General features: G+C 40.4%; 1 protein-coding gene across 1 annotated transcript; it reads left to right on the top strand.

Moving 5' to 3' along the window:
* Window positions 1–5815: 5815 nt before the first annotated feature.
* Window positions 5816–22708, top strand: CPO (carboxypeptidase O). Its single transcript, XM_047868780.1, has 9 exons — window positions 5816–5877; window positions 8312–8429; window positions 10483–10584; window positions 12317–12421; window positions 13464–13574; window positions 14702–14792; window positions 16439–16641; window positions 21496–21580; window positions 22443–22708. Exons 1-9 carry the CDS (start codon window positions 5816–5818, stop codon window positions 22706–22708), a joined length of 1143 nt encoding a protein of 380 aa, XP_047724736.1.
* The last annotated feature ends 4806 nt before the right edge of the window (window positions 22709–27514 follow it).

The raw sequence follows: 27514 nt of genomic DNA, 5'->3' as shown, positions 1-27514 counted from the left end.
AGCTTTGCAATCTTTCTTTTGAGCATTTAGGGAAGTGAGCTCCTATATACTGCATACTCCCAAGACAGTGTCAGTCTGTAAAATCACTTGGGATTTAGCAATGTGACCTAAATGCTTGAAAATATTCATCCTCTTTGACCTATTAATTTTTCTCCCTGGGATGTAGCCCAAGGAAATAGTCAGAAATGAGCACGAAGATTTATGCAAAAAGTCATTAACTCCAGAATTATTTACAATAGCAAAAAAACAAAAGGAGAAATAGATTTAATATGTAGCATAGATGACAATGTTTAAATAAGTGATGCTTAGTAATATATACCTACTGTGAAATATTATGCAGTCATTAAAACCAATGTTTATAAAAAGTTTTCATTGGTTTGAGGAAATGCTTCTGGTAGATAGGCAATACAAAGGAGTAAAGACAAAATTTGATGTAGATATAATCTGCATTGTGTTTAAGAAAAAAAATGTGCACGGATAAAATACAGATAAGAAATATGCCAAAATATCAACAGTGGACTCAGGGAGATGGGATTATTAAGGATTATTCCTTCTTTCTATTTTCTATTTTTCTCCTCTCCATACTTTCTAAATTTTCCATGGTTAAGTGTATGCTAATCTTATAAGAAGGGAAAAAAAGTTTGAAAATACATTACTGTCATGAAATATTCATGTAACTGTATCCTTACTAAGTATTGAAAATACAAAATTTGCCTCAGTGTTCATTAGATTTTTGCCTCTTTATGCATTCCAGTCAAAATTCCACTAGACAATCTTTGATCCACAGTATTTATTAATAATGTACCCCAAAGGATCATTTTCTCTGTTAAACATTTCATGAATTCCTATTCAAAAAGAATACACAAAGTACAATAATCTTTTCATTTGATCGGTGAGATGAGACTGGTGATAATTTGGGGGATTAGCCAGCTTTTCTTCCCTCTCTGCATGCATTATGCATCATCCAAGAAATCGCCTAGAAACAAGGAATTGCCTTTTCTAAGTATATGGTTTAAACATTGCTTGAACTAAGTATTTGGGTTTCTAAGATTTAGGTATTGTGTTTAATCTCATGTAAAAATGATAAACACTCTTAATATCAGATGTTTTCACTCAGATCCCATACGGTTCTTTTTTTTTCTTCCTCTTTTCTTTTTTTCTTTTCTTTTCTTTTCTTTTTTTTTTTTTTTGCATATTAAGTGAACTCAGTCATTCAATGTTGGGCTTAATAGGCAAGGTACTCATACATTTAGCAGACATTAGCTAGGGGAGAGCCAAATGTTGGTTCTTGATGGTGTCCAGTTACCTTTAATTTCTTCCCTTCTCTATTGTGGAATTGCCAGGGAATATCAACCCAACTGAAACAGGAACTCACCAGGGACCAGCCCTGTTTTTTGTGTACTCACTTTCCTACCCTGCTGAGTAGATAACTATGATACTCAACCATAAATGCTGAACTATATGAAGGATGGAACAGGGTCGCTCTTGAAAAGTGACCATCTCTGTCCCAACAGTGTTGTGAAAGCCTCTCTGATGATCTCATTTCTGGGCCAGACTGGACAGGCAGGACAGCCAATGTGAGGAAAGATGAAGGGAAGGCTGAAAAGATATCCTTCTAATTTGCTTCATTTCCTCTCTCCCTCTTTCCAGGAAAAGCACTAAAATTGTTTTCTAGTGACTTTATAATGCTCGTACTTATTTTGCGCTCTATTCATAGTCCAAATTAGAGCTAGACAAAGTTTTAAATGGGCTAATAAATATTGTATGCTGATTCCCTAGGGTACAATAAATGCATAATTTACCTATGTAACAACATCTTCAGAATAAAACAACAACCTGGGATAATAGTATTTACCTTAAGGATTTTTGTCAGGATTAAATAAGTGTATATATATATGTATCAAGTTCTTTGAACAGTGCTGGCACGTATAATTGCTCGCACAAAGTTGGTTGTTATTACTGGCTATTCTCAGGTTAAGAATTCTCCCTCCTTTGTCTCCAATACACTTAGTGTACCATTTAACTGGTAGTCAATCGGGCACTTTCCTTTTCACACTTTATGGCTTATTATTTAATGGCTGAGTATTTATGTTTATTCCCTTAAGTAGATTTTAAGGTCTGTAAAAACAAAATCGACTTTTCTTTTATTATTATCTATTACTAATTTTGCATACAGTACCAAGAGCACCCACCTCTTGGGTTGTTGAATGAAGTAAATGCTTTTATCAGTGCCTAGCATATAGCGCTCAATAAAGATTAGCTGGTATCATAATATATATATATATATGTATATATATATATATCTTCTGATTATTTGATAAAGACATGAAATGTGCCCTTGAACATTTATGTGTAGATTGAATTTTTATTAATTTAAACACACCAGGGGTTGTACATATTTTCTTTACAAGATGATAATATGTTTTGTTGATCAGCCTCAACATATTGCTTGCATCAGTATATATGGTTTATATTAGAATTGCTCACCCTGAATGAAGCACTCTTGCTTACTAAAAAAAAAAAAAATCAAATGAATGATAAATATTAGAAACCAATCCCTGAATAACATGTTGTTTCTTAACCATTACAATTTTAATAAGTTATTTCTTTTAATCCCCTAAAATTCATTTTCATTATTTTAACTGATTATTTAGACAATCCTATCTCATGAGATTTTCATTTGCACAGAGTGAATAAGGTAAAATTCATACTGTTATTAAATTTAGAATAATAATTCTTATTAATATTAGCTATTCTTATAAATATTAGTAACAATTAAAAATAATAAGTGTGGTTCCAAGTTGAAAGCCATGGAATTATGTTAGAGAGATTGATTTCTATTACAGTGGGTAATTGTGGTACATGGTGCTAAATGAACCAGATTGAAAAATAAAATTTAGTCAATTCAGTTACTGGAGTTCTGTAGCTATGAATGGAACTTGAGTTTTAATTAATTCTTTCAAAATATTTTGTTGCTCAGTATTGTGTGAAGACAATACCAGTTAGGTGGCTCAAGTATTCTCCACACAATTGTTATTTTTAAAACGATTGCAGCTAAATAGCGTTCTGCTTTGCTTTGTTTTGAACTACTAGTGTGCCTTAACGCCGATCAAGCATTAACTAGTTGTCAGAATTATGCTCACTGTAACATGGATAAGTGTATTAATTCATTTAGTTTTTGTAAGAATCCTTTGGGAAGGTATGGTTATTCCCATTCTGCAGATAAGGAAATGAAGGTTTAGGGAAAGGGCAGATATGATACCACGAATGTTCAGAGGGGGAAAAAAAAAGAGAAAATAGATAAAAGTCATTGAAACATTAACTAATTCAATCTCTGACACATCCTTGCAGTGCAAGGTCACAATCCAAAAGTTCACACCCCAGCTTCTCCAAAGGCTCCCATCCTAGTGCTCTTAATATGATAATCACTCCATACATATTTGTTGGGTGAATGAAGTATCAGTTGGTATGTGCTCATAATGAAAATATTATATACTTCTTGCTTAAATAAAGTCTTTTAGCTAGGGAACTAAAATAATTATCAAACAGTTGCATGACTTAGAGATAGGGTACTAGCTGTTCGACTTACTAGTTCCGCAACCGTTTGCAAGTTACTGAATTTCTCTTGGCCTCAGTTGTTTTATTCATAAAACATGGGTGATAACATTTCACAGGGTTGTAATGAGAATAAATTATATAACGCGCATGAATATATTCTCTTACGTGCTGGCACAATATCTGACATAGCGGAGCGGAACTGAATAGTTTTATTAAACTGTTTATCAAAAGATGAAGAATATATAGACAATCTGAGTAGGCCTATATCTATTAAAGAAATATAATTAATAATTAATACCTGTCCAAAACAGAAAGCTCAGGCCCCAATGGGGCCTTTGATGAGTTCTACCAAACACTGAAAGAAAATTTTACCAATTCTGTACAGTCTGTATCAGAAGATGGAAACAGAAGAAATACTTCCTGACTTATTCAATGAGATCAGCATTACCCGAATACTAAAATCAGAAAAACAGCATTATGAAAAAAACACAAAACAAAACTACAGATCAATATCTCACATAAACATAGATATAAAAATCTACAACAAAATACTGGCAGGTTGAATCCAACAATATATAAAAATAACTATACATCACAGCCACCAACTGAAATCTATCTCAAGCGTGTAGAGCTGGTTTAATGTTTGATAATCAACTAATGCAAATCCATCACACCAATAGGCAAAGAAATAAAAACTCATATGATGCAGAATCAATAGATACAGAAAAGGCATTTGACAAACACCGGCACCCATTCCTGATAAAAACTCAGTAAATTAGGAATAGAGGGGAACTTCCTTTACGTCGTAAAGAGTAGCAACAAAAAAATCTACAGCTAACATCATACTTCACGGTGAAAAACTAGAAACATTCCGCTTAGATTAGAAACAAGGCAAGGATGTCCACTCTCACAACTACTTTTGAACGTTGCACTGGAAGTTTTAGCTAATACCATCAGACAGGTAATGGAGATAAAAGGTATACAGACTGGGAAGGAAGAAAGAAAACTATGTGCACAGATCACATGATCACCCATGTAGACAATCTGAAAGAACTGACAAAAAATCCATCCTGGAATTAAGAAACAATTAAGCAAGGTTGTAAGGCACAAGGTTGATGTACAAAAGTCAATTGCTTTTGTATATAACAGCAATGAATAAGAGAGATTTGAAAATAAAAGCATATTATCATTTATATTATCACCTCCCAAAATAAGATACTTAGGTATAAGCCTAAAAAAATATGCACAAGATCTATATCAGAAAAGCTATAAAACTCTAGTGGAAGGTATCAAAGAAGAACCAAATAAATGGGGAGATGTTCCATATTAATAGATAGGAAGGCTCACTATTGTCAATTCTTCCCAAGTTGATCTATAGATTCAATGAAATCTCAATAAGAATCCCGGAAGGTCATTTTGTGGATATTGACCAACTGATTCTAGAGTTTATATGGAGGGACAAATGACTCAGAATAGCCAACACAATATTGAAGAAAAACAAAGTTGCAGGACTGAAACTACCTGACTTCAAGACTTATGATAAAGTTACAGTAATGAAGACAATGTGGTATCGATGAAAAGAAGAGACAAATAGATCACTGGAACAGAATAGAAAGCCCGGAAATAGACCCACGTAAATAATATTAATTGATCTTTGACAAAAGAACAAAGATAACACAATAGAGCAAAATAGTCTTTTCAACAGATGGTACTGGAACAAGTGGGTATCTACATGCCAAACAACAAAAAGTGAATCTAGACATAGACCTTACACCCTTCATAAAAATGAACTCAAATTGGATTAACAGACCTAAATGTAGAATGCAAAACTATAAAACTTCTAGAAGATAATGCAAGACTTTAAATACAACACCAAAAGCACAATTAATGAAAGAAATGATTGATAGCTTGGATTTCATCAAAATTAAAAAAATCTACTCTGCAAAAGACAATGTCAGGAGAATGAGAAGACAAGCCATAAACTGGGGGAAGATACTTGCAAAACATGCGTCCGATAAAGGACTGTTATTTAAAAATATACTAAGAACTCTTAAAACTTAACAATAAGAAAATTAAAAACCTAAGTTAAACATGCGCCAAAGACCAGAACATATACCTCACCAAAGAAGATCTACTGATGGCAAGTGAGGGTACAAAAAGATGCTCGACATCATGTTATTGGGGAACCGCAAGTGGAAACAGTGAGATACCACTACATACTTAGAATGGGCGAAATCCTGAACAGTGACAACACCGAATGCTGGTGAAGAAGGTAGAGCAACAGGAACTCTCAGAGATTGCTGGTGGAAACACAGGCTGGTATAGCCACTTTGGAAGACAATTTGGTAATTTCTTACAGAACTAAACATACTCTTAACCATATGACCCAGTAATCATGTGTCTTGGGATTTACCCACATGAATTGGCAATTATGTCCACACAAAGCCCTGCACACAGATGTTTGTGATATTTTTGTTCATGATTGCCAGTTAAGCAATTAAGATGTCCTTTGGTAGGTGAATGGAGAAATGAACCGTGGTAATTCCAGACAATGAAATGTGAGACAACTCTAAAAAAGAAATGAGCCATCAAGCCATGAACAGACATGGTGGTAAGTTAAATGCATGTTACTAAGTGAAAGAAGTCGGTCTGAAAGGCTACACCCTGTGTAATTCCAGTTCTGTGACATTCTGGAAAGGGCAAAACAATGAAGACAGTAAAGGTATCAGTGTTTGCCAGTGGTTGGGGGATGGGGGACAGGGATTAACAGAGCACAGAGGATTTTTAGGAGAGTGAGACTCTATGATACTACAATGGTGGATACAGTTCATCATACATTTGTTTAAATCCATAGAATGTATAACACCAAGGGTAAACCCTAATGTAAACTATGGACTTTGAAAAATAAAGATGTGTCTGTTGATGTTGGTTCATTGAATATAACAAATGTTCCATTGTGATGTGGGTTATTGATATGTGTGTGTGTGTGTGGGGGGGATATATATATGTGTGTATGTGTGTGTGTGTGTATATATATATATGCATGCATTATATATGTATCTATATAATGGAGTATTATAAATATACAATACTGTTGGAGGATTTTTTTTTACCACAATACCTGGGATTTGTTGTCTTGTCACTTCAAAGAATGAAGAGGTGGACACAAAATGAGCAGCAGGCAAAAGTTTATCAGAGTATAAGATTAGAAAGGAAGAATAGCAGGAAAGCTCTCTTTACAGAGAAGGGACATTCAGAAGTGAATGCCCCGGGACTATAGGGAAGGGTCCCTGTTTTATAAGGTTCTGGTCAGCCCTCCCCCTCCCCTTCACTTCTCCCTTGTCCCTTCTCAGGTTCTACCCTTGTTAGCTAGGTGCTGAGTTCTCCGTCCCTGATTGGCTAGTTTCCATTGTATGAAGGGTGGTTTCTGGCCGAACCTAGGTCTTTTGTCAAATTCCTGAGGGAAATCAGAGGTGGGGGGGGGGGGTGTCTGTTACATTCTTAAGAGGAACCTTAAGCCTTGAGGGGGTTTGCTGTGGTCAGACACTCCCAGCATTGTTGCAAAATATGTGTCCCCCACTCACCCACCGTGAACTCAGATCCTAATCCTTTCCTCTCTGCCTATTTTAGCCTATCTTCTCCTATTATAATACATGTGTTGAATAGTCCTCAGCCGTAAAGAAGAATGAGATCTTACTGTGTGCAACAGCCTGGATGAACCTAGAGGGCGTAATGCTAAATGAAATAAGTCAGACAGAGCAAGACAAATACCACATGATTTCACTCATATGTAGAATTTAAGAAACAAATCAAACGAACAAAGAAAAAAAGAGACGAACAGAAAAACCAAACTATTAAATTCAAAGAACAAACTGATGGCTGCCAGAGGGGAGGTGAATGGGGATATGGGTGAAATAGGTAAAGGGGTTACGAGTGCACTTATCAAGATAGGTGCTGAGAAATGTATAGAATTGTTGAATCACCATATTGTATAACAGAAACTAATGTAACACTGTATGTTAATCATACTTCAAAAACATTTTAAAAATAATTTAAAGAATACTGCAGGCTCTTCAGTCAGGCTGTCAGTTATCGTCAATCCCAACACTTTCCCTGTGACTCAATTTCTTCATCTCTGAAATGGGGATACTATGAGTACCTACCCCAGAGTGGTCAAGAGAAGTGAAGGAGATTTAAATTGCTTGAGTGTCTCCCTGGGTGACTCAGTCTGTTAAGCGCCCGACTTTGGCTCAGGTCATGATCTCACGGTTCGTGAGTTCGAACCCCGTGTCGGGCTCTGAGCTGACAGCTCAGAACCTGGAGCCTGCTTCGGATTCTGTGTCTCCCCTCTCTCTCTGCCCCTCCCCTGCTGCCGTCTCTCTCTCTCTCAGAAATAAAATAAACATTAAAAAAAATAAAAAAATTGCTTGAGTGTCTCATGATAAGTTTCAGTTCAATAAATCATAGCTGTTACTTCTTTTACAAATTTACAAGTATGTTCGTCTACAACATCTTACTGAATTATCTCAGCTTCCTTGCAAGATTGGGGGGGCTGTCCTCCCCTCACTCAACTGATGAAGAAACTACAGTTTGGAGAGACTCAATTGTTGCCCAAGGTCCCACAGTCAGTAAGTCACAGCAAGAAGACGCTAACATTGACCTTTTCTCCTCCAAACCCTGTTCTCATCGCTTCTGACCACTTTTTATCAGCTTTTCACTGTTCAGGACATCTGAGTTTCTTCCCTGCTTTCAGTCTGGCTTTCTTCTGCAGATCCCTAGCACAACACAGACGAGAGGTTGTGGAAGAGACAGTGAGCCAGAGGAGAGGCCTGGACGCCTATTCCTATACCAGATATCACCCCATGGAGGAGGTGAGCAAGGACACAGGGAAAATTTTTTTAAAGAAATATTTGTATTGCTACTAAGATGTTGTTTTTGAAACTGGATACAGGAAAGAATTAGCTACTCTATAGACATATTTGTGACTTTATGCCAAGCTGTTTTCGAAGTATAAATTTTCTAGAAATAGAATCTCTGGGTTAAAGGATAAGCACATCTAAATTTTTATATAAATGCCCAAGCGGCTTTCCAAATAGGCTTTATCATTAATTCTCTCCGCATTTGGGGGGGTCTATTAATAATTTGCAGAATTTTTTTTCAAAGAATGCAGGAACAAATTTACACATTCTTCTGTAACAATCACCCCCGAGCAGTAAAGATTCTAAAAATTTGAAGAAGGCACAGTAAGGCCCCTGGAAAGATTATGCTCTGGTATCAGGAAAGGTCACACCTGCCTTGGCCACTTGCTCTGTGACCTTGACCGAAACATTTAACCTCCTTGATCCTCAGTTTCCTCGTCTGCGAAACAGGAAATCAGTACCTATCTTGCAGCTTTTCTGTGAGAGTGAATGGAATACACTGTACTACATCTGATTAAACGATGAAGGGGGGCGCCTGGGTGGCTCAGTCGGTTAAGCGTCTGACTTCAGCTCAAGTCATGATCTCAGAGTTCATGGGTTCGAGCCCCACATCGGGCTGTGTGAGGACAGCTCAGAGCCTGGAGTCTGCTTCGGATCCTGTGTCTCTCTCTCTGTCCCTCCCCCACTCACACTCTGTCTCTCTCTTTCTCAAAAATAAATAAACATTAAAAAAATTAAACAATAAAGACATAATTGCTGCTGCTGTGCTGTTATTTGTAGCCCTCCCACGGCTTAAGACACCTTCATCTGACTCAATGCCATCAAGAAGCATGCACAATACCCACGTGATAAGCTGTTGCTCTCCTCAGTTAACAGAACTGAGTTGAAAAAACCCCACTGACCTATTACTAGTGTTATAATAACGAATTTTATCTACAGATATTCCATGTATCTCAATCGAGATACAAATTCTTTGAATAGAATATTTGTTATCCCAAAGTAATTATTGCTATTTACCATAACTCTTATGGAAGAGATGTTTCAACTATACAGATATTGAGTGTGGGACTGTCCCACACTCAATAGGATAATGGTTATCCTAATATATTTTATGTTTATGAATTCCCTTATTCCATTCACCATTATAGAATCCCATAGTACTGACATACAGGTGAAGGTATAAGACCCTGCTTTTCCAAGCATGATATAAGACTTTTAATTAAATCAACATCCATTCAGGTCTCCTCACATGAATCAAAATGGTTGATTTGGGATTGATTGAGGAACTTCTATTGGCATGTTCTGTAAAGGGCATATCCAGCTCCTCTCTAATCTCGGATCCATGGGCATTGCAAAGGATATTGCTGGGATCCAAAAAGATCCCCCAAAAGCCTGACTGAAACTTCTGGCATGATTGGGTAGCACATGGAAGCCTAGAGGTGTGTGACCATTTGAAGGACGTGCTATTGTACGATGTCTCTTTAAAATTTTTTTTAATGTTTATTCGTCTTTGAGAGAGAGAGAAAGACAGAGTGTGAATGGGTGAGGGGCAGAGAGAGGGAGACACAGAATCTGAAGCAGGCTCCAGGTTCTGAGCTGACAGCACAGAGCCCAACACAGAGCTCAAACCCATGAACTGTGAGATCACGACCTGAGCTGAAGTCAGTTGCTTAACTGGCTGAGCCACCCCACCCAGCTGCCCCAGTATGATGTTCTGATATTCCCTGTTATCAGTGGATTATTGAAACTATGAATTCTCAATAATTTATTTGTAAAGTTCAATAGGTGTTCTAAGATTGGGTGGCAGAGTAGATCTTTAAAGAAAATGGGAGGCAGTCAGTGGTAGTTTATTGGTTGAGTCTTGTAGTTTGTTTAGCACACAGTCGTTGTAATGTAGAACAAATAGTCCAGAGTTCAGTTTCTTAATGAGAGAAGCAGTTATCTTAATTAGAGGCAAGCAAACGATTTTCTTATTGATATCCGCAGTCCTTCCTGACTGTTTCAGATCTATCAGTGGATGATCCAGATAAGTGAGAAGTACGCAGAAGTCGTGACACAGCATTTCTTGGGAATGACCTATGAGACCCGGCCCATGTATTATTTGAAGGTGAGTGAGAAGGCTGAGAATTACCTTAATTCCTTGGTTCACTGCCCTATTACCACTTATTGTAGACATATTAATTTACAAAGCACATTCCCAAATTTGAGAGTTATCTATAACTACAAAAAAATAAGTTGTATTGGCTCTGAAATAGAACTTACTCAGGAATCGAGTGAATGTTTGGTTCATTCACTACCTACCTGATTTTCAATAGGCCATCAAACTCTGAGCTAAGTCAGCCAAAAAAGATGTGTAAATATCCTCTGCCTGGGGCATATTTTAAAGAATAAGGAAGCAATAAAAAGAAATTAATCACCAAATACATGCACTCATAAAAGGGGTAATTATAAAAGAGAGTTAAGATAAAAGGTGGATTAGGAAATATGCTGGCAGTTTTGAAAATGGGTGAGGTTAGAGGGAAAAGGTTCCTTGAATATGATGAATCCAGTCTTGTATTTATCTCAATTTGTAAATTTCTCATTGATAAAGAGGGAGAGTCTTGATCAACCTCTTCCAAAGGCTTTCAATGACTAGAGTCTAGGCCATTTACATTCAAAACAGATATGGCTGTTACAAACTTGGGAGTGTTCACAACCTCTTTTCCATCAAAGGGAATCCACACTTGCCAGGTTAATCCCCACTCACCCCACCCCTCTGAAAGAGGAGGGGATCTTTCTTACTGGAGTAAGGCTGAACTGATGTTCAAGAATGGCACAGGGAGAAAGGAAAGAAGATTTGGTTGACTGGGATTGGAAGAGTCTCTAAGGAATAGGGGAAGTTAATGAATTTAGTAGATATTGCAGGAGGTTATGTATTTGGATCCATTCACAGTTTCAAGAAGTTAAAAAAAAATTTTTTTTTTCAACGTTTATTTATTTTTGGGACAGAGAGAGACAGAGCATGAACGGGGGAGGGGCAGAGAGAGAGGGAGACACAGACTCGGAAACAGGCTCCAGGCTCTGAGCCATCAGCCCAGAGCCTGACGCGGGGCTCGAACTCCCGGACCGCGAGATCGTGACCTGGCTGAAGTCGGACGCTTAACCGACTGCGCCACCCAGGCGCTCCTAAAAAATTTTTTTAAAGTATTTATTTTTGAGACAGAGAGAGACAGAGCATGAATGGGGGAGGGACAGAGAGAGAGGGAGATACAGAATCCGAAGCAAGCTCTGGGCTCCAAGCTGTCAGCACAGAGTCCGACACGGGGCTCGAACTCACTGACCATGAGATCATGACCTGAGCCGAAGTCGGGTGCTTAACCGACTGAGCCACCCAGGCACCCCAACAGTTCCAAGAAGTTTAAATGAAGACCCGGATTCATTTTTAACTACTTGAACCTTACCTCTTGTAGGTACTTTACCACTCTGAGTGAATCCTATGTGGTGAGCCTTTATAAGGTTTATAAAGACTTGGTCTCCTGGTTTATAACTTGGGGGTTTCTGCCTTTATTTATAATTAGGAAATAGGGGTGAAGGGAAGGCCAGGCTTTGGGTGGGGGACATGGGGAGTCAGAATATGGTCCTAAGAATAGCAGCCAAGGTACCTAGCAGGAGAGCAAGGGCAGCCATGGAAAGGGTCATATTGGTAAATGTCTCTGCCATCATCCCTGCCTCGTGCTTGGAACCACAGAGTTGAGGAAGAAAGGGACCTGTGGGGGAATAAACAAACCCTGATAACTTTGCACAGTGGCTTTTATGATTATTAGCAATTGTTTGGTAACAGAGCATGAATGTCCCTCCAGATCAGCCAACCATCCAATAATCCCAAGAAGATCATTTGGATGGACTGTGGAATTCATGCCAGGGAATGGATTGCCCCAGCTTTTTGCCAATGGTTTGTGAAAGAAGTAAGTGTCTTTAGCTTCCTTTTCGTTCCTTTTCTATTTTTATGCTTATTTATTTTTGAGAGGGGGGAGGGGCAGAGAGAGAGGGAGACACAGAATCCAAAAGCAGGCTCCAGGCTCTGAGTTGTCATCACAGAGCCAGACACAGGTCTTAAACTCACAAACTATGAGATCATGACCTGAGCTGAAGTTGGCCGCTCAAATGACTGAACTACTCAGGCGTCCCTGTTTAGTTTTCTCATAGTGGTTAACCACCCAACAAAATACCTGTCACAACAGCTATTTAGAAAGCATGCTTCTGTCACATGTAAGCATGAATTACTCCTTCACCCCGAGGAACATGGAATGTATAAGTAGCTTTACTGAAAACTGGGTTAGGTATTCTGATCTCTTTTTAGTGGATCCCAAATAATTTTTACTGGGAGGTTAACATACCTAAATGTATATGACAATACACCTTGGAAGTCAGAGATGAGTAAAGCCTGGTGCTGTCTTTTTCAAATAATTTTGGGCAATTTTTCTAACACTAGGATCCCTACTTTTTCACCAGCAGAAGGAGCATGGAGTGGCTTCTTCAGGGGGTCTGTTGTATGGATGGAGAGATTTAGCATGTGGAAAATACCTTGCTCAGTGAATTGTTACCTATTAGCTGGACCCTATAAGTCTTGAGAAACCAACAGAGAGATACCTACAAAGAGTAGTTCTCAAAGTGCGGTTCCTAGATCAACAGCATCAACATAACTGGGAACTTGTTAGAAATGCAAATTCTTACCACATCAGCCCTAGGGAATTAGGGGCAGGGATGGAAATGAGGGAAGAGAGCCAGGATGTGTATATTTTAACAAGCCCTCCAGGTGATTCTGATGCACAATGAAGCTTGAGAACCACTACCATAACAAACAGGACAACCGAGGCAGGCTGGAGGGTAAAAGGGTAGAAGTTCCATGTGCAATCACCTCTTGTAATTAAGTTGAAATTGTTAGAAAATTGAAAGAAAGTATCTCTTCCCAGGAGCATTCCAAATGTTTCTCTCTTAAATTTTCAGATTCTACAAAACTATAAAGACGACTCAAGGATAAAAAAGTTGCTTAGAAACCTGGACTTTTATGTGCTTCCCGTTCTGAACATCGATGGTTATATCTACACTTGGACAACTGTGAGTATGTCGAGTCTGGTTCTGGAATGAGTTCACGAACTAGATCTTGACTCAGGTTCGTTTTTCTGACCTTAGTCGTTGGAGTGACCAACATGTTTTGTGGCCATGGAAAGAAAGAAACCCCATTTGGGATAAAAATCAACTCAATAATGTTAAGCCAACAATCTACATCAGGTTTAGGATTGAGAGAGCTGAGGTCTTTTTACAGTTGAAATCCAACACATATTTTTATGTTTGTTTGTTTTTAACGTATCCCCAGTTTTCCAGCCAGAGTTAACGTTTCTCCAACTCCAACTCCACCTCCTTAAAGTTTGGGGATTGCTTGCCAGATTGGTGTAAGATTCATATGCTGCCTAGTACCCACCTCGTTTTGAAGCATGAGGGGCACAAATGATATATAAACTCTAACCCAACTTCCATTTTTCATTGTGATCATTCACACAGGGAACCAATATCTCATAAGGTTTTTAGTTAGTAGAAAGCTTCCTCTTTAAAATCTCACTAAAGCATATCACTCCACAAACAAGAAGCCCTGTTTCTAAAGAGTATCCATTCCTCCCTCTCTCCCTTTGCTCCTCCAAAAGCTGTTCCTGGGACCCCTTTCTCTGCAATAGCCTTTCGGCGTGGGTGTGAATCAAATTCTTTCCTCTGAGCTTGTCTGGAGAAACTTGTCTTTATCTTCATCTCTGCTCATCAGTCTTTTGCTTCCAGAAATGTGCAGAGACCATCACTGATACACCTGGAACAGCCCTTTTCCATCTGCCAAGCTATTTACCTTTCATCCTGTATCACTCGGACATAAAAAATGACTCTCTGAAGCTATCCCTGATTAAGCAGATCACGTCCACCAGGCACTGCTCATCTGCTCATGAGGAAAAGGCCATACTCCCTCCAATTTGATGGTTTACATGTAGGTACGCTTGGATTGTACAGATGTTTCTGTTACTGGGGGTTGCTGGCCCCTCTGTGAGACTAAAAATTACATGCACAAGCTTCATTATGTTAAAGGCAAGTTTTTCCAGACAATCCTAGAGAATATTTTTATGTTTGAGAGCCACCCAATCATTACCAACACTGTGATTTATGAGACCTTAGAACAGCAGCATCTCTATGTTCCTCTGTTACAGGATCGGCTTTGGAGGAAATCCCGTTCATCACACAATAATGGCACATGTTTTGGGACAGACCTCAATCGAAATTTCAATGTATCGTGGTGCAGTAAGTACATGTTTAGTAGATGACCCGCTGAACAAAAAACAGAGAGGAGAAGCTAGGACCGAGGTGAACTACTAGAGATATAATTTACAAAAGTAGACAGCTAATTTTGCACAACTCTCTGGACTTCTTGACCAGTGTTTTTGTTCTAAGGAATGACATCTATATAGTAAGAACCAGCAACACTCAAATGCAGGACTCTCATCAAGTGGGATGGGGTAAACAAGGGCAAAGAAAACCTAGATCAAAGTGAATATGTTTGAAATCTATCACCTTATTTTTACTTATTTTTTAAAACTTCAATTCTTTTTTTTTAAGTTTATTTATTTTGAGAGAGGAAAAGAGAGAGAGAGAGAGACAAAGGGAGAGAGAGAGAGAGAGAGAGAGAGAGAGAATCCCAAATAGGCTACACACTATTAACATGGAGCCCAATGCTGGGTTTTTCTCATGAACCATGGGATCATGACCTGAGCTGAAATCAAGAGTCGGACACTTAGCCAACTGAGCCACCCAGGTGCCCCACACCTTATTTTTAAATATACGAATTGTCGTAAAGAAAAGTCAGAGAATTATCCGTGCAGATTATTTTTATAGCAGGGAGGCAGAAGTAAATAAGGCAAACATTTCTTTCTTAAAGCATTTTCATGTTTCTGAATCTCAACATGCCCAAGGAATCAGAAGCAAATAAAGAGGTAAAAAAAATAGTTCAGAGCAGTCTGGTTAAAAACCAGACGATAAGGGTTAAAATTCAGACTTGACAGCTGTATGGTCTTGGAAAAATTGCTTCATCTTTCTCTGCTTTAGTTTTCTCTTATTTAACATGTGGCCTGGGGGGGGGGGGCCGGGGTGGCTCCGTTGGTTAAGCATCCAACTCTTGATTTCGGCTCAGGTCATGGTCTCATGGCTCCTGAGATACAAAACCCCCAAGTCGAGCTCTGCACTGACAGCGTGGAGCCTGCTCAAGATTCTCTCCTTCTCTCTCTCTGCCCCTCCCCTCCTCTCTCTCTCTCAAAATAAATTCATTAATTAATTAAACTAAACTAAGCTAAATTAAGCTAAACTAAGCTAAAATAAAATAAAATAAAATAATAAAATGTGGCCCGTAGTCATACCATCCAATCGGTAGATTGTTGTGGAGATTTGATCAGTTTCCACAGAGGAGGAGCCAACCACAGTGCCCAGTGCGGACAAGGTGTGCGGCTGATGGTCCTTATACTATCAGTGAGAACAGGCTACTGCGTCCTTGCAAAATAACTCTCATGATATGGAAGCCAGAAAGTCAGTGAAAGAGACTTAGGCCAATAAGGCTATGGCAGAGCCTGACCTAGGAACCCACGAACTGGTTCCCAAACGTCTGTTTCGGGGCCCCGCACAGATTTAAGTAAAAGGAATGCCATTTCATTTTGCATCGCCCTCCGCAGCCCATGGAAGCGTGGAGTTTGTCTCTAAGTCTGAACGCCAGCCCGCCTGCCTTTCTGAGTTCCTCCTTGAGTGACCATCCGCGTTTGTGAATTTAACCGGAACTAACTTCGACAAGCCAGGAAAAACCCTGACTCCACCCACGGGTTGCCCTGAGCAAGGGTGACTCCTTGTCCTCAGTTCTCAACTGGCATCATGTTGACCTTCCCGTGGTGTCCCGTATATTCCAGGCATCGGCGCATCTAGAAACTGCCAAGATATAACGTTCTGCGGGACAGGACCGGTATCGGAACCGGAGACAAAAGCTGTCTCCAGCTTAATAGAGAGCAAGAAGGACAACATCGTGTGCTTCCTGACCATGCACTCTTTTGGGCAGCTCATTCTCACTCCTTATGGCTACACTAAAAATAAGTCCAGTAACCACGAGGAGCTGGTAAGCCCACAGCAGCAGAGTCTTAACAAAAGCCTCCATGGGACCCCTGCCTTCCTTTCCTCGGTTTCCATTTTCGAGATTTTGGCTCCAGCCCCGCTTTTGTTCTCCCCGCTCTTCCTTATTTTCTTTCGTCTGCTTTTTACACCTTGCCAGACGCCTGCTGGGAAGGCTTCAGGTTAAATGCTGCTTTACCTACATTAATTAACTACCTGTTTCACAAAGTGTCAAGTTGGGAGACATCTTAGGTATTCGTCTATAATATAAATGAGACGATTATGTTAATAATCTGCAGGAATGTGCTTTCATTTCTGTAAATTCTCTTGAAGCTCCGTTCAGCAATTATAGCTTTTGAACCGTGCTTTAAAGAACTTGCCAGCTGTTAGTGGAATATGGCATATCTAAAATAACATGGCTAAATAATATCTGCTCTCTTCTCTGCTAAACACAATGCTTTATTTTCTTCTAAGCTCTGCTTCTAGTATTTGCCTAGGAATGTCTGTAAGGGGGAGCGCCCGCGAGGCCCAAGCCGGGCAGGGAAACTGCACTTTGTCTCACCTGGCTCTTCTGAAGCTGTGTTTACCCGAGCACCGGGCAAAAGTGCTGAAAAGGACAGGTGTCTTTGCCCTTTCAGGAACCCGAGGACAAAAGACACAAAGTAAAGGGAGAGGACATTTAGAATTGTTGGAACGCTTGGTATCTTTTGTAAAGCAGTATTTTTTTTTTTCGATTTTTAATTATGACAAAATTGGAATGACCTAAAATTCGCCATTTTTAAGCGGGCAGTTCGGGAGTGTTAAGTGTATTCGCATTATTGTGCAACTAATCTCGAGAAAACTCTTTTGTCGTGCATAATTGGCACTCGCTACCCATTAAAAACAGCTCCCAGTCGACCACCATTCTGCCTTCACTTTCTAGGAGCTTGACCGCTCTAGGTAACGTCCTACAAGTAGGATCGTGTGATATCTGTCTTTTTGTGACGGGCTCATTTCCTGTAGCATAATGCCCTCAAGGGTCACCCATGTTGTGTCATATGTCAGAATCCCCTTCCTTTTTAAGGCTTAGTATTCCATCATGTGTACGTATCACCTTTTCTTTATACATCAGTGCATATTTGAATTGCTTCCACCTTTGGGCTATTGCAGACGATGCCTCTATGAACATAGGTATACAAAGATATTCTTTTGAGATCCCACTTTCAATTTTGGGGGTATACCACCAGACATGGAATCGATGAATCATCAGATGAATCGATGAATCATTTTTAATTTTATGAGGAACATACTGTTTTCCATAGGGACTGCACCATTTTCTATTCCGGCCAACAGTGTGCAAGGGTTCCGATTGCCCCACATGCTCATCAACACTTGTTATTGCGATCACAGAGGCCTGGGGACCCAGGCAGTGGTTGGTAGAGTCCGGACTGGAACTCATGTCTTCAGACTCCAGAGGCTACATTCATTTAGTCACTTCATACTGCCTCTCTGCTCTCAAACGGCTTGCAACTTCTAGGAACTCCTATCAACTTAGATGACCAGACCACTGTGTCCTAGTTCTTCCTCTCCCTTAGCTCTAGAAATCTCATTTCTTCTGCAAAGGAAACTGTACAAACAGAGCTTTCATCTGAGACGCCCAGAACCCTTTTTATATCCCAGTTTCTGTGGCATTTGTTGTAGATGTCTACTTTCTGCCCAAAGGGATCTGTGGCAAACACAAATGAACCACCAAAGACAGGCCGTTATAGATCTTTGATGGGACACGCCTTCCACCAGCAAAATAAAAAAGCAGCCTGTAACCCCGGTATAATTTTAGGGAACTTTGTTCCTTTTGTGGCTCAGGAAAACAGATACTAGGTGACCATTTTGCAAAGTTTGTATGCAAAGGTGAGAGGTTCTTGTGCTGTTGGCTCTCTGGTTAGAGCCCTCTGGCCACAGGCTAGAAGAGGCAAGAGGGCAGGAGAGACCTGTCACACAGATATCACCACTACTGGACGGTAACTCCAAGGTGGGAATTACCGGGAACAACAGGCAGAAACTGGGACATTGAATTGAGAAAGGTTGTTTCAATTCTGTATCTCTTATAGTCTCAGGAGCTGAAGAGTTAGCATAAACAATCATCTCTGAAAAAGACAGTGTGAAATTTTTGCCACCTTGTGTCAACCTTGTTGAAGCTAGCTAGCAGTGGTTTTGGGTTAAGAACCTAAGGAAGGGTAAGCTTTGATAGAGTGCACAGAGGCACGGAATCAAGCCAACTGTTTAAGGAGATTTCCAGTTTGGGTACTATTTACAACTACCAGAGACTAGCAATTAATCTCCATATATTTACAAAACCAGAAATTTGTAGAAATCATGATAAATATTACACTGCATGATAGACAACTTGGCAATCACTAAGTAGGGGAAACATAACTATATATAGCCCTGTTCTAAATGGCTCTGGAAATCAGAATAGCTGTAAAAATTCTAATGTTTTAAATGCGGACATTCTTTCATTTGAACCCTTTCCTTCTCAACTTCTAGATTCCATCCCAAGCTCCATCCCCCCACACACATGCCAGGGCCGTCATCAACCTTTTTTGTGTGTGTCTGCCTGGGCATATACGACTATAGGAAATTCTCTGGGCCCAGTGAGGGAGTTATGAAGGAGCCTTGAGGTCTTTAGAAATGTAAACTATGTGCTACTGGCAAAGGGATTTTTATTATTTTGACTGAAGTTCCTGTAGGCTGAGAAGAAGGCAGCAGAGAAATTGGCTCTGTATGGCCTCGGGGTATAGTGTCAAAAGGAGAGGGAAGAATAATCAGGAGGTCCACCCCTAAAGATAGAAGTCAGAATCTTCGCATTTTATTTTATCTTCTTGGAAAGGACCAAGTCTATAAGCTAGGGCCACCACTGTATACTTCTCCTGTATGTTATTCTATGTTATTCTTCCTACTCCTATCGACTTCCCCATTAGAATTGCTAATGGAATCATTGAAAAAAAAAATCAGAAGTTCACAGCCAGGATTTGAGGGAAAGGAATTACGTAGGATAAAATAAGTAATGGCTGGCAATCAGAAGAGGGAAATCATCATCTGGGGTGAACTGCAGAAGAAAAAAAAAAAATCCAAGTGCCATTTGGAAGGAAAATGTAGCCTGGAACTGGTCCATATAATCCAAATACAAGTTAAGGCCCACACGGACCAGTTAGCATGTAGTTTCACTCAAAGAAATGCGGAGACATGTAGGAATGACAAATAATTAAAAGCAATTTGTGTCTCTACCGGACGTTGAAAGAACTTCGAAAGGAACTATAGTTGGTAAATCACAAATTGTTTCCCCTGGCTGTTCATTTCACTTACAGATAGCAACTACCCTGATCCTTTCTCTTCACCTTTCATTTTTATTTCCTTAGCAGAATTTCTCTCCCCAGAAATCCCCTCTCTGACTTTCTTCTCCTTCTTATCATTTTCTCTTCTTCTACAGACAACTCTTATACCCCTTTGCAGTGTTAATGATGAAAACCAGCTTTATTTCTTGTGCGTCTTTAGCCCTTACTACCCATCATGTCAATGCTGGACAACGTGAGACCAGGAACGAAGCCAGATGTAGAATCTCTTTTCAGGAAGAGAGAGAGAAGGTGAATGGCCCAAGACGGAATTCTCAGTATTGAGTAAAGAGGCGAAAATCTTAAATACATATGTTCAGTTGAATGTTTTTTCTTCTATTTTCACCACACGCAGAAAGTCCCAAATGCCCTAAGGATGCTGCTCTCAACTGCTGTATGTGACCCACCACGACTTACTACCTTTTTTACTCTTCCTTTTGAATTTCATTGTGCCTATCCCTACTCTACCCAGGTGCCACTCTGTCATACCTTAGGATTCAGCTGGACAACACAGGACCAGGAAGGAAAAGACAAGATTTAAAGTTAGACTCATCCCTAGTCAGAAGTCAGGGGAACTGATGCATCTGCAAGAGCAGTCAGGCTGCCCTAAGAGGTAAAGAAAGCCAAGGTAGATCCCAGTCTAGGCAGGGAGTGGGGAGGAGGATTTGGGTGGTGTTTGTGTAGAATCTAAGGGGAAACATTAGGGAGTCAGGGGTGGAGAATACTTAGAGAAGACTGTTGAAAGGGTACGTGAGGAGATTTATCAGAAGGCTACTAAACATAGCCAATGCACTTGATCTCTCAGTATTGGTGGCTCTGATCTCAGAAAAGGGTCTGCAGAGAGCAAGGTTGAAACATTAGAAATCATCCGGTTCTGACGGATTTCCCGTGTAGTCAGGTAACATGGTGGTAGGTGTGAGGAAGGGTGTTGCTTCCAGCTCTGAAATTCTATAAGCCTACAACCTCAAATATGAAACTGAGAAGCTCGGGCTTAATTCAATGGGCAGCTAAGCGTAGGGCTTTTGAGCAAGATCATGATCATAGTTCTACTCTATAGAAGTTTACCTGGAAGCCAGAGGAGATCGGTTAGGATAAGGATTGGTGAAAAGAAGGGAAACTTACTAGAAGATGACAATAGTCCATTTCAGAGGTAATGAGACTGAAATAGGGTGATGGCACTGGAGATGCAACTTGGTAACCATTTGAAAGAAGGAGAGTCCAAGGTGAGGGCAAGATTTTACATGTGTTTGCAGGAGCATGGGGCATCAGAAATATGGAAACCAGAATAGCTTTATTAGTGGGGGAATGATGAAATTGGGTGTGAATGTTTTGAGTCGGAGGTACCAGCAGGCTACCTAGGTATAGAGGTCCAATAGGAAGTTAGGAAGATGGTCTGTAACTCTGGAAAAGGATTTGGACAAAATATGAAACCCTCTGGATTGTTGGATTTATTTTTAACACCAGATATCTGTCTCTGCATTTCCCACCTACAGATCCAAGTTGGACAGAAGGCAGCAAATGCATTGAAAGAAAAGCATGGAACCAATTATAGAGTTGGATCGAGTGCAGATATTTTATGTAAGTAGCTTTTTTTTTCTCCTCTTCAATAGTATCCAAGGAACAAAAGAAACCAGTGGACTTTGGGGAGTGGGATGGGCAGGAGAAGGACAGAAGAGCTCCAGAGGTCAACAGGAAGTTGTACAAATCAAAATGACTGAGGATAAAAGGGAATCTGTACCAATCTAGAATTATGCTCTCTAGGGATAAGGTGTGAGCTAAAAGAAAAAAAAAAATTAATACACTGGCGCATACCAGAACTCCCTCTGGCTTCAGTTAAAAAGAGCTGGCAAGTGAGAAGGTACAGGAGTTAACAGGAAGGACATTTTCCAGTGACCCTTGGTCAGTTGATTCAGTTCTCAGAGGACCTATCAGGCTGAGAAAGCAAAGCAGGTGGGGCTCGGAGAAAGGATCTAAGACAATAAAAAATTTCGTTCAAAGGACAAGGCGCTGCTTTTCCCCATCCTCAGCCACCACATCTCCCACCCACCTGAGGACCACCTGGATGATATTTGCATAATATTTTCCCTGTTGCTCATTTTGCTTCAGTTCCTTTATATGTCAGTTCACTTGCCATGTAATGCTGGGTTTTCCTAGTTTTTGATTCCGCTGAGAAGCTTAACTAGTCCTCTGCTATGTGCCGGGCATGACGCGAGGTACTCTGGGAGACGGGCGAGAGGGAACAGAGAGGTTAGACACGACGTAATTCCTGCCCTACGGGGGCTTCGTTTCAACGAGAGGGAGAAGACAACTACCCATGAATCCTTACTATGAAAAAGTCTACTCGTTTTCCTGCACCGAGCCTTTCCTCCCTGAAATGGCCATGGAGACGTGTCCTTTCCCAGTGTAACTTCTACCTCGGCCTTCACGCTCTTGTTTGTAGATGCCACATCCGGGTCTTCAAGAGACTGGGCTCGGGACATGGGGATCCCCTTCTCATACACGTTTGAGCTGCGGGACAATGGTACATACGGATTTGTTCTGCCAGAAGCTCAGATTCAGGCCACCTGCGAGGAGAGCATGGCAGCTATACTCTCGGTCCTGGATGACGTCTATGAGAAATACTGGGGCGTGGACAGTGCTGGAAAGGCAGCATCTTCCGCCGCCGTGGTGCTGGGCCTGCTATTCTCCTTCATGTCTCTTCTCTGAGCGCATGCTCCCCACGCCGGCTCAGCCCCAGTGACGGGAACGTGGTTGCAGCGAAGGTGCTTGGCTATCGTTAAGGAGGAATCAAAGAATTTAACCAAAGATACTTCCCATTTCAATAAACACGAATCACGTTTGCATTTTCATGTGTGTTTTGCTGGTGATCAATTTTTATTACTTTAAAAGAGTATTAGTTGTTGCTATAATCCTGCTACGATCAGACCAAAGTTCAGTGGCTCATGAATCTATCGGTTAGCTAGGAAGGTCTGCTGATCCTGGCCACGCTCCCTTACGCATCTGCGGTCAGTTTCAGGGCCTGGAGATTTTTTTTTTTTTCTCATCGAAATATTTTGAGAAATTTGCTTGTGTTTTTGACCCAGGTTCACACTTAATTTTGCATCATCGAATGACTAGCGGCACTCAGAAGATGTTACGTAATCCCTCTATGTAGCTGTTGCTGCCTTAATTTATTCAATATTTTGTTTGTTTACTTGAAAAAATTTTTTGAGAATCTGCTAGGTACATTTTGCTAAGCTCTGGGCTTACAGTGGTTAATAAGATAGACATGGTCCCCGTCCTCTGGGAATTTCTATTTCAGTGGGTGAGATTGGGGATGGTAGCCGTAAATAATTGGAATGGACACCCTGTTGCATACAAGGCAAATCTCACTCAGGGGAGCCGTAATGATTAAGCACACAAATAAATAAACTGAATATTGTAGCTTGTGACAGATACTCTGAGAGAAATAAAGAGTAAGTAGAGAGGTAAGCAAGGGCCGGATCGTACATATATGGGAATACAGGCATTTAATTGTACTATCTTGTCTATTAAACTGTAAGTGCTCTTAAGGTAGTGTCTATGACTGTCATTTCCCATGTATCTCTATGCGACACCTTGAAATGGTGCTAAGCACTTGTCAGGCTTTGAACAAATGTTGTGGCTGTAACCAGCCAACAGAGCATCTTTGGGTGTTCAGTCACCCATCTCCAAATTTCCTTGTTGGTCACAGTCGCAATATACTTCTTGGTCGTAACCCTTTTATTGCCTTTCTTTGCCCTCTTTCTTTCTTCCTGTGTTGCTAGGGTGCAGCTAATGAGGGTCAGAAAGAAAGAAAAAAATGTCAGGGGCAATAGGGCTTAAAGAATCAGAGAGCAGCTATTTACATGAAAATGCCAACTCCACAATTGTGGCATTGTCAGGAGAAAACGGTAGGGTCTCCTCAGTAGTCAACCCAGGAGGGAAGAAACCTACTGTGACCACCAGTGCCATATTCAAGAAGAAAGCGAAGGAGCTGTGTCTTGGGACACAGGTTATCAGCCTTAATCTAGCCTGTGTTTTACTTTCTATGGTTGTCTTTTAACAATTTGAGCCTCCAAGTCTATAGAAACTCTGACCTACAAAACTTAATTCATGTCTAAAGACTGAGCCTATGGACAAATATAATTAGAAGGGAGCAGATGGAAATGCAAGCTATTAGCTTGCCTGAAACCTCCTACATGGATTCTCCCAAGAGTCTAGGACACAATCACAGCTTTCTTGGGGGGCTTCCCGTGGCTTTGAGAGCATGAGGAGATCTGAGGGCCAGGACATGTATGTTACTTTTTCTGGAAGTTTTTTTACTTCTTGTGAAAGGATCCTAAGAGCAAAGATCTAAAGGTGATAAACAACCACACAGATCTTTCTTTAAAAAAAAGAAAACGTGTATTTATTTGAGAGAGAGAGAGCAGGCACGCATGCAAGCAGGGGAGGGGCAGAGAGAGGGGGACAGAGGATCCCAAGAGGGCTCTGAGTTGACAGCTTCAGCACTGAAAGCATCGAGCACGAGCACGCACGATGCGGGGCTTGAACTCACTAACCTCGAGACCTACTGAGCCACCCAGGCACTCCCCACACAGATCTTTCTTAAGGAAGCTTTCAACTTCCTGGTCTTAAATGGCAGTAGGTTGGGGAAACTTCACCACTGCTGTAATTAATGCAAACTTGAGAGTGTCTCAAGTTTGTACTGTGATGTTGCTGGGTCTGGGATTCGATATTACCCCAATTTAAAGCTAAGAACTTAGCTTGTCACTGTTTCATGGATGTTGAAAGACATGCGCCTCCTAAGTCAGAGACACAGGACAACATTACTCACGGCGCAATAAGCAGCTTGAGCATCAACATATTTGCACTGGTTCCTCTTGCTCTCAAGTTCCAAAAGAGCCCAGATGACACCTGCTCTTGCAGTGAGTGGTGTCATAGGAAAGAAACACTGAGCTTGAGCACTTCACTGCTTTTACAGCAAGCAGTCGGCAAGACTGCTCTTTATCCCAGAAGGAGACACTTCCTTGTTACTCACAGTTGCTTGCTTGCTGCAAACACAACTCAGAGAAATGGGCCAGGTGAAGAGTGGTCAGAACCTTGCATCCTTGGCATAGGCAGCAAGATGCGTAGGAGCAAGAGAAGTCCATAGATGACTGTCTCCCAACAGGTATTAGGTTGAGTCATATGAAATTGCTCCCTTCATAGGTCAAAAAGTCCAAGTGTTGGTGATTTTATGTGGTTCAACATAATTTCTCGGTGCTAATAAAGGTGCCTCCATGGTGCCTTTTCTTTAATTTTTAAGAAAGTTTGAATATCTTGCATTTTCCGTTACTATTTCTTTCCTTCCACCAAACTCTCTTAGTGGTTTTTTTTTTTCCGTAACTGTTCCTACAAAGGATCTAAATCTTCTTGACTTATAGGTAAATTTAGAGTTTAAAATGATGCAAAATGATAAATTCAGACAGTAGGCAAACCTCTAACTCCTATTTTTTTCCTACGTCAGTGGCAAGATGAGTTATATTTTTGTTTTTGCTATGTATGACCGAGCTCCTGTTTCCCTTCCTTTTCTTGCGCAGTTTAGCCATCTTTTGATATGTTCCTAAAAATGTATCCCTTCATATCACCCCAGTATGATTCGCATCTCATGCATACATTGTAATCTGGCATGAATGTATCATGACCCTAAGAGAAGCCCACTGCCTACATATGTACAATCACAATGCTAACTGTAAAGAAGTTAAAAAATTAAAATGAATAATCACTCACTTCCGCTTCACTCTGAAGTGATTGAAATACTTGACTGCATATTACTTCGTGCAATACCCATACGATTCCTGTTGGGTACGTTTATTTATTTGAAGACGAAATGGAGACAAAGAAAAGTTAGCATGACCGCGGTCACGCTGCTCTTAATAATTGTTGGCTGATCAAATAATTACTGAGAATTTCGTATTTGTAGGAATTTTCTGGCTCCAGGATATCGGAAGCACTGTCTGATGGCCACCACCAATGCTTCATCCGTATCCCTTCAGGCCCCTTCTCCTGTATCTATCTCTGCCCCAGAGGTATTTTTTGCCTCCAACCGTTCACACACGTGTGACTCATCTTCTGATGACTACTTTTGGCTACTGCACGTACTTCTCCCATAGTCACAGAGAGTGAGACGTGTATGGGATTTGTACCTACCACCAGAAACCCCTAGCCACTGCCTGGATGGGAACCATTAAATTCATGAGTGTAAAGTTCTGTCCCCTTGCAGTGGGTTGGGGGAAAACTCCCAAGTGTAACTCATGTTGGAGAGGTTTTGTGGGATGAGGTTGAAGTTACCCTCCGAAGAACTTTCTCTGAAGTTACAACTGTGCGTGGCTTCCCTTTTCCTGTCCTTCTCCCCCATCCCTTACCAGCTTCTCTTGGGAGCACTTCCTGAGTAAACCATTTGTGCGTGAACCCACGCTTGGAGGTCTACATCTAGGGAACCCAACATAAGACTCCCTCCTTGGGAAGTACTATCCAAACAAAATACAGTCTTACTTTCCTAAAAAGACCTTTAATAAAAGTAGCGCTAGGATTTAATAATCAGAATATGCCTGGGGATTATCCATGTTGCATGAACGGAAATATTTGTATTTTGAAGATGTTATCATTCTAGAATGTGAGGAATCTGGTTTCAGATAAGGCTTTTATTTCAGGAAAACATATGCATTTCCAGCTTTGTCTTTATTGAAAGCAAAGTAAAAAAAGATTAGCCTTTATGGACTTGTAAATTTTGAAGTATTTGGCGTTACGATAAAACTTTATGAGAAAATAATGGCCACTTACAACAGTTTTCCACTCTGCTGTAATCAAGACTGCATAGTCTTTTCTTAGCTACCCTGAAAAAGGAATTTTATTTCTTTCTCAGGAGTCATTCATTTAAAATAATAATAGTAAAAAGTAAAGCTCCAAAGAGCTTAAATGGTGAGTGTATTAACTCCTTCCCAAGCTGGGTGTGCCTTTCCCATAGAGCTCTTATCAGGTTTTTTTTTTTTCCCCCTAAGAACTTGTTCTTAAAAAAAAAAAAAAAAAAATTGAGCAAGTCAGCTCCAAAATAATGGTGCAAATAAAGGCGAACTGTCTTTTCTGATGCAAAAGCAACCACAGAAACACAGAGGAGGCAAAAAGTAGCATGTATTCATAGGTTTGAACTCCTTGAAAACCCAGTTAACTAGATAGAGGATCTTAGAGAAATTGAGGTAGAGAGTCAAGGTGGAATCAGGTGGTTATAGATCCTGAATGTCAAAAGGTTCGAATAGTGTCCTGATAGGCTGCTGGGAATACTGATGCTTTTGCACAGGGAGGATAAATAAACACATGTTATGTAAAGTTAAGTCTGGGAGGATGAATTAGGAGACAGTTGGAGTGGAGAAGTCTGAGGCAAACAGTTCAGAAAATATACTGTGCACATATAAACTAAATAAGACTCAAGTGAGTTGGTGGCTGTAAAAATGGAACCAAGGGACAGAAATCAGA

This window comes from Prionailurus viverrinus, chromosome C1, assembly GCF_022837055.1.
Source record: "Prionailurus viverrinus isolate Anna chromosome C1, UM_Priviv_1.0, whole genome shotgun sequence".
In the NCBI taxonomy this organism is placed as follows: Eukaryota; Metazoa; Chordata; class Mammalia; order Carnivora; family Felidae; genus Prionailurus; species Prionailurus viverrinus.
This window is presented reverse-complemented; position numbering and strand designations above follow the sequence as displayed.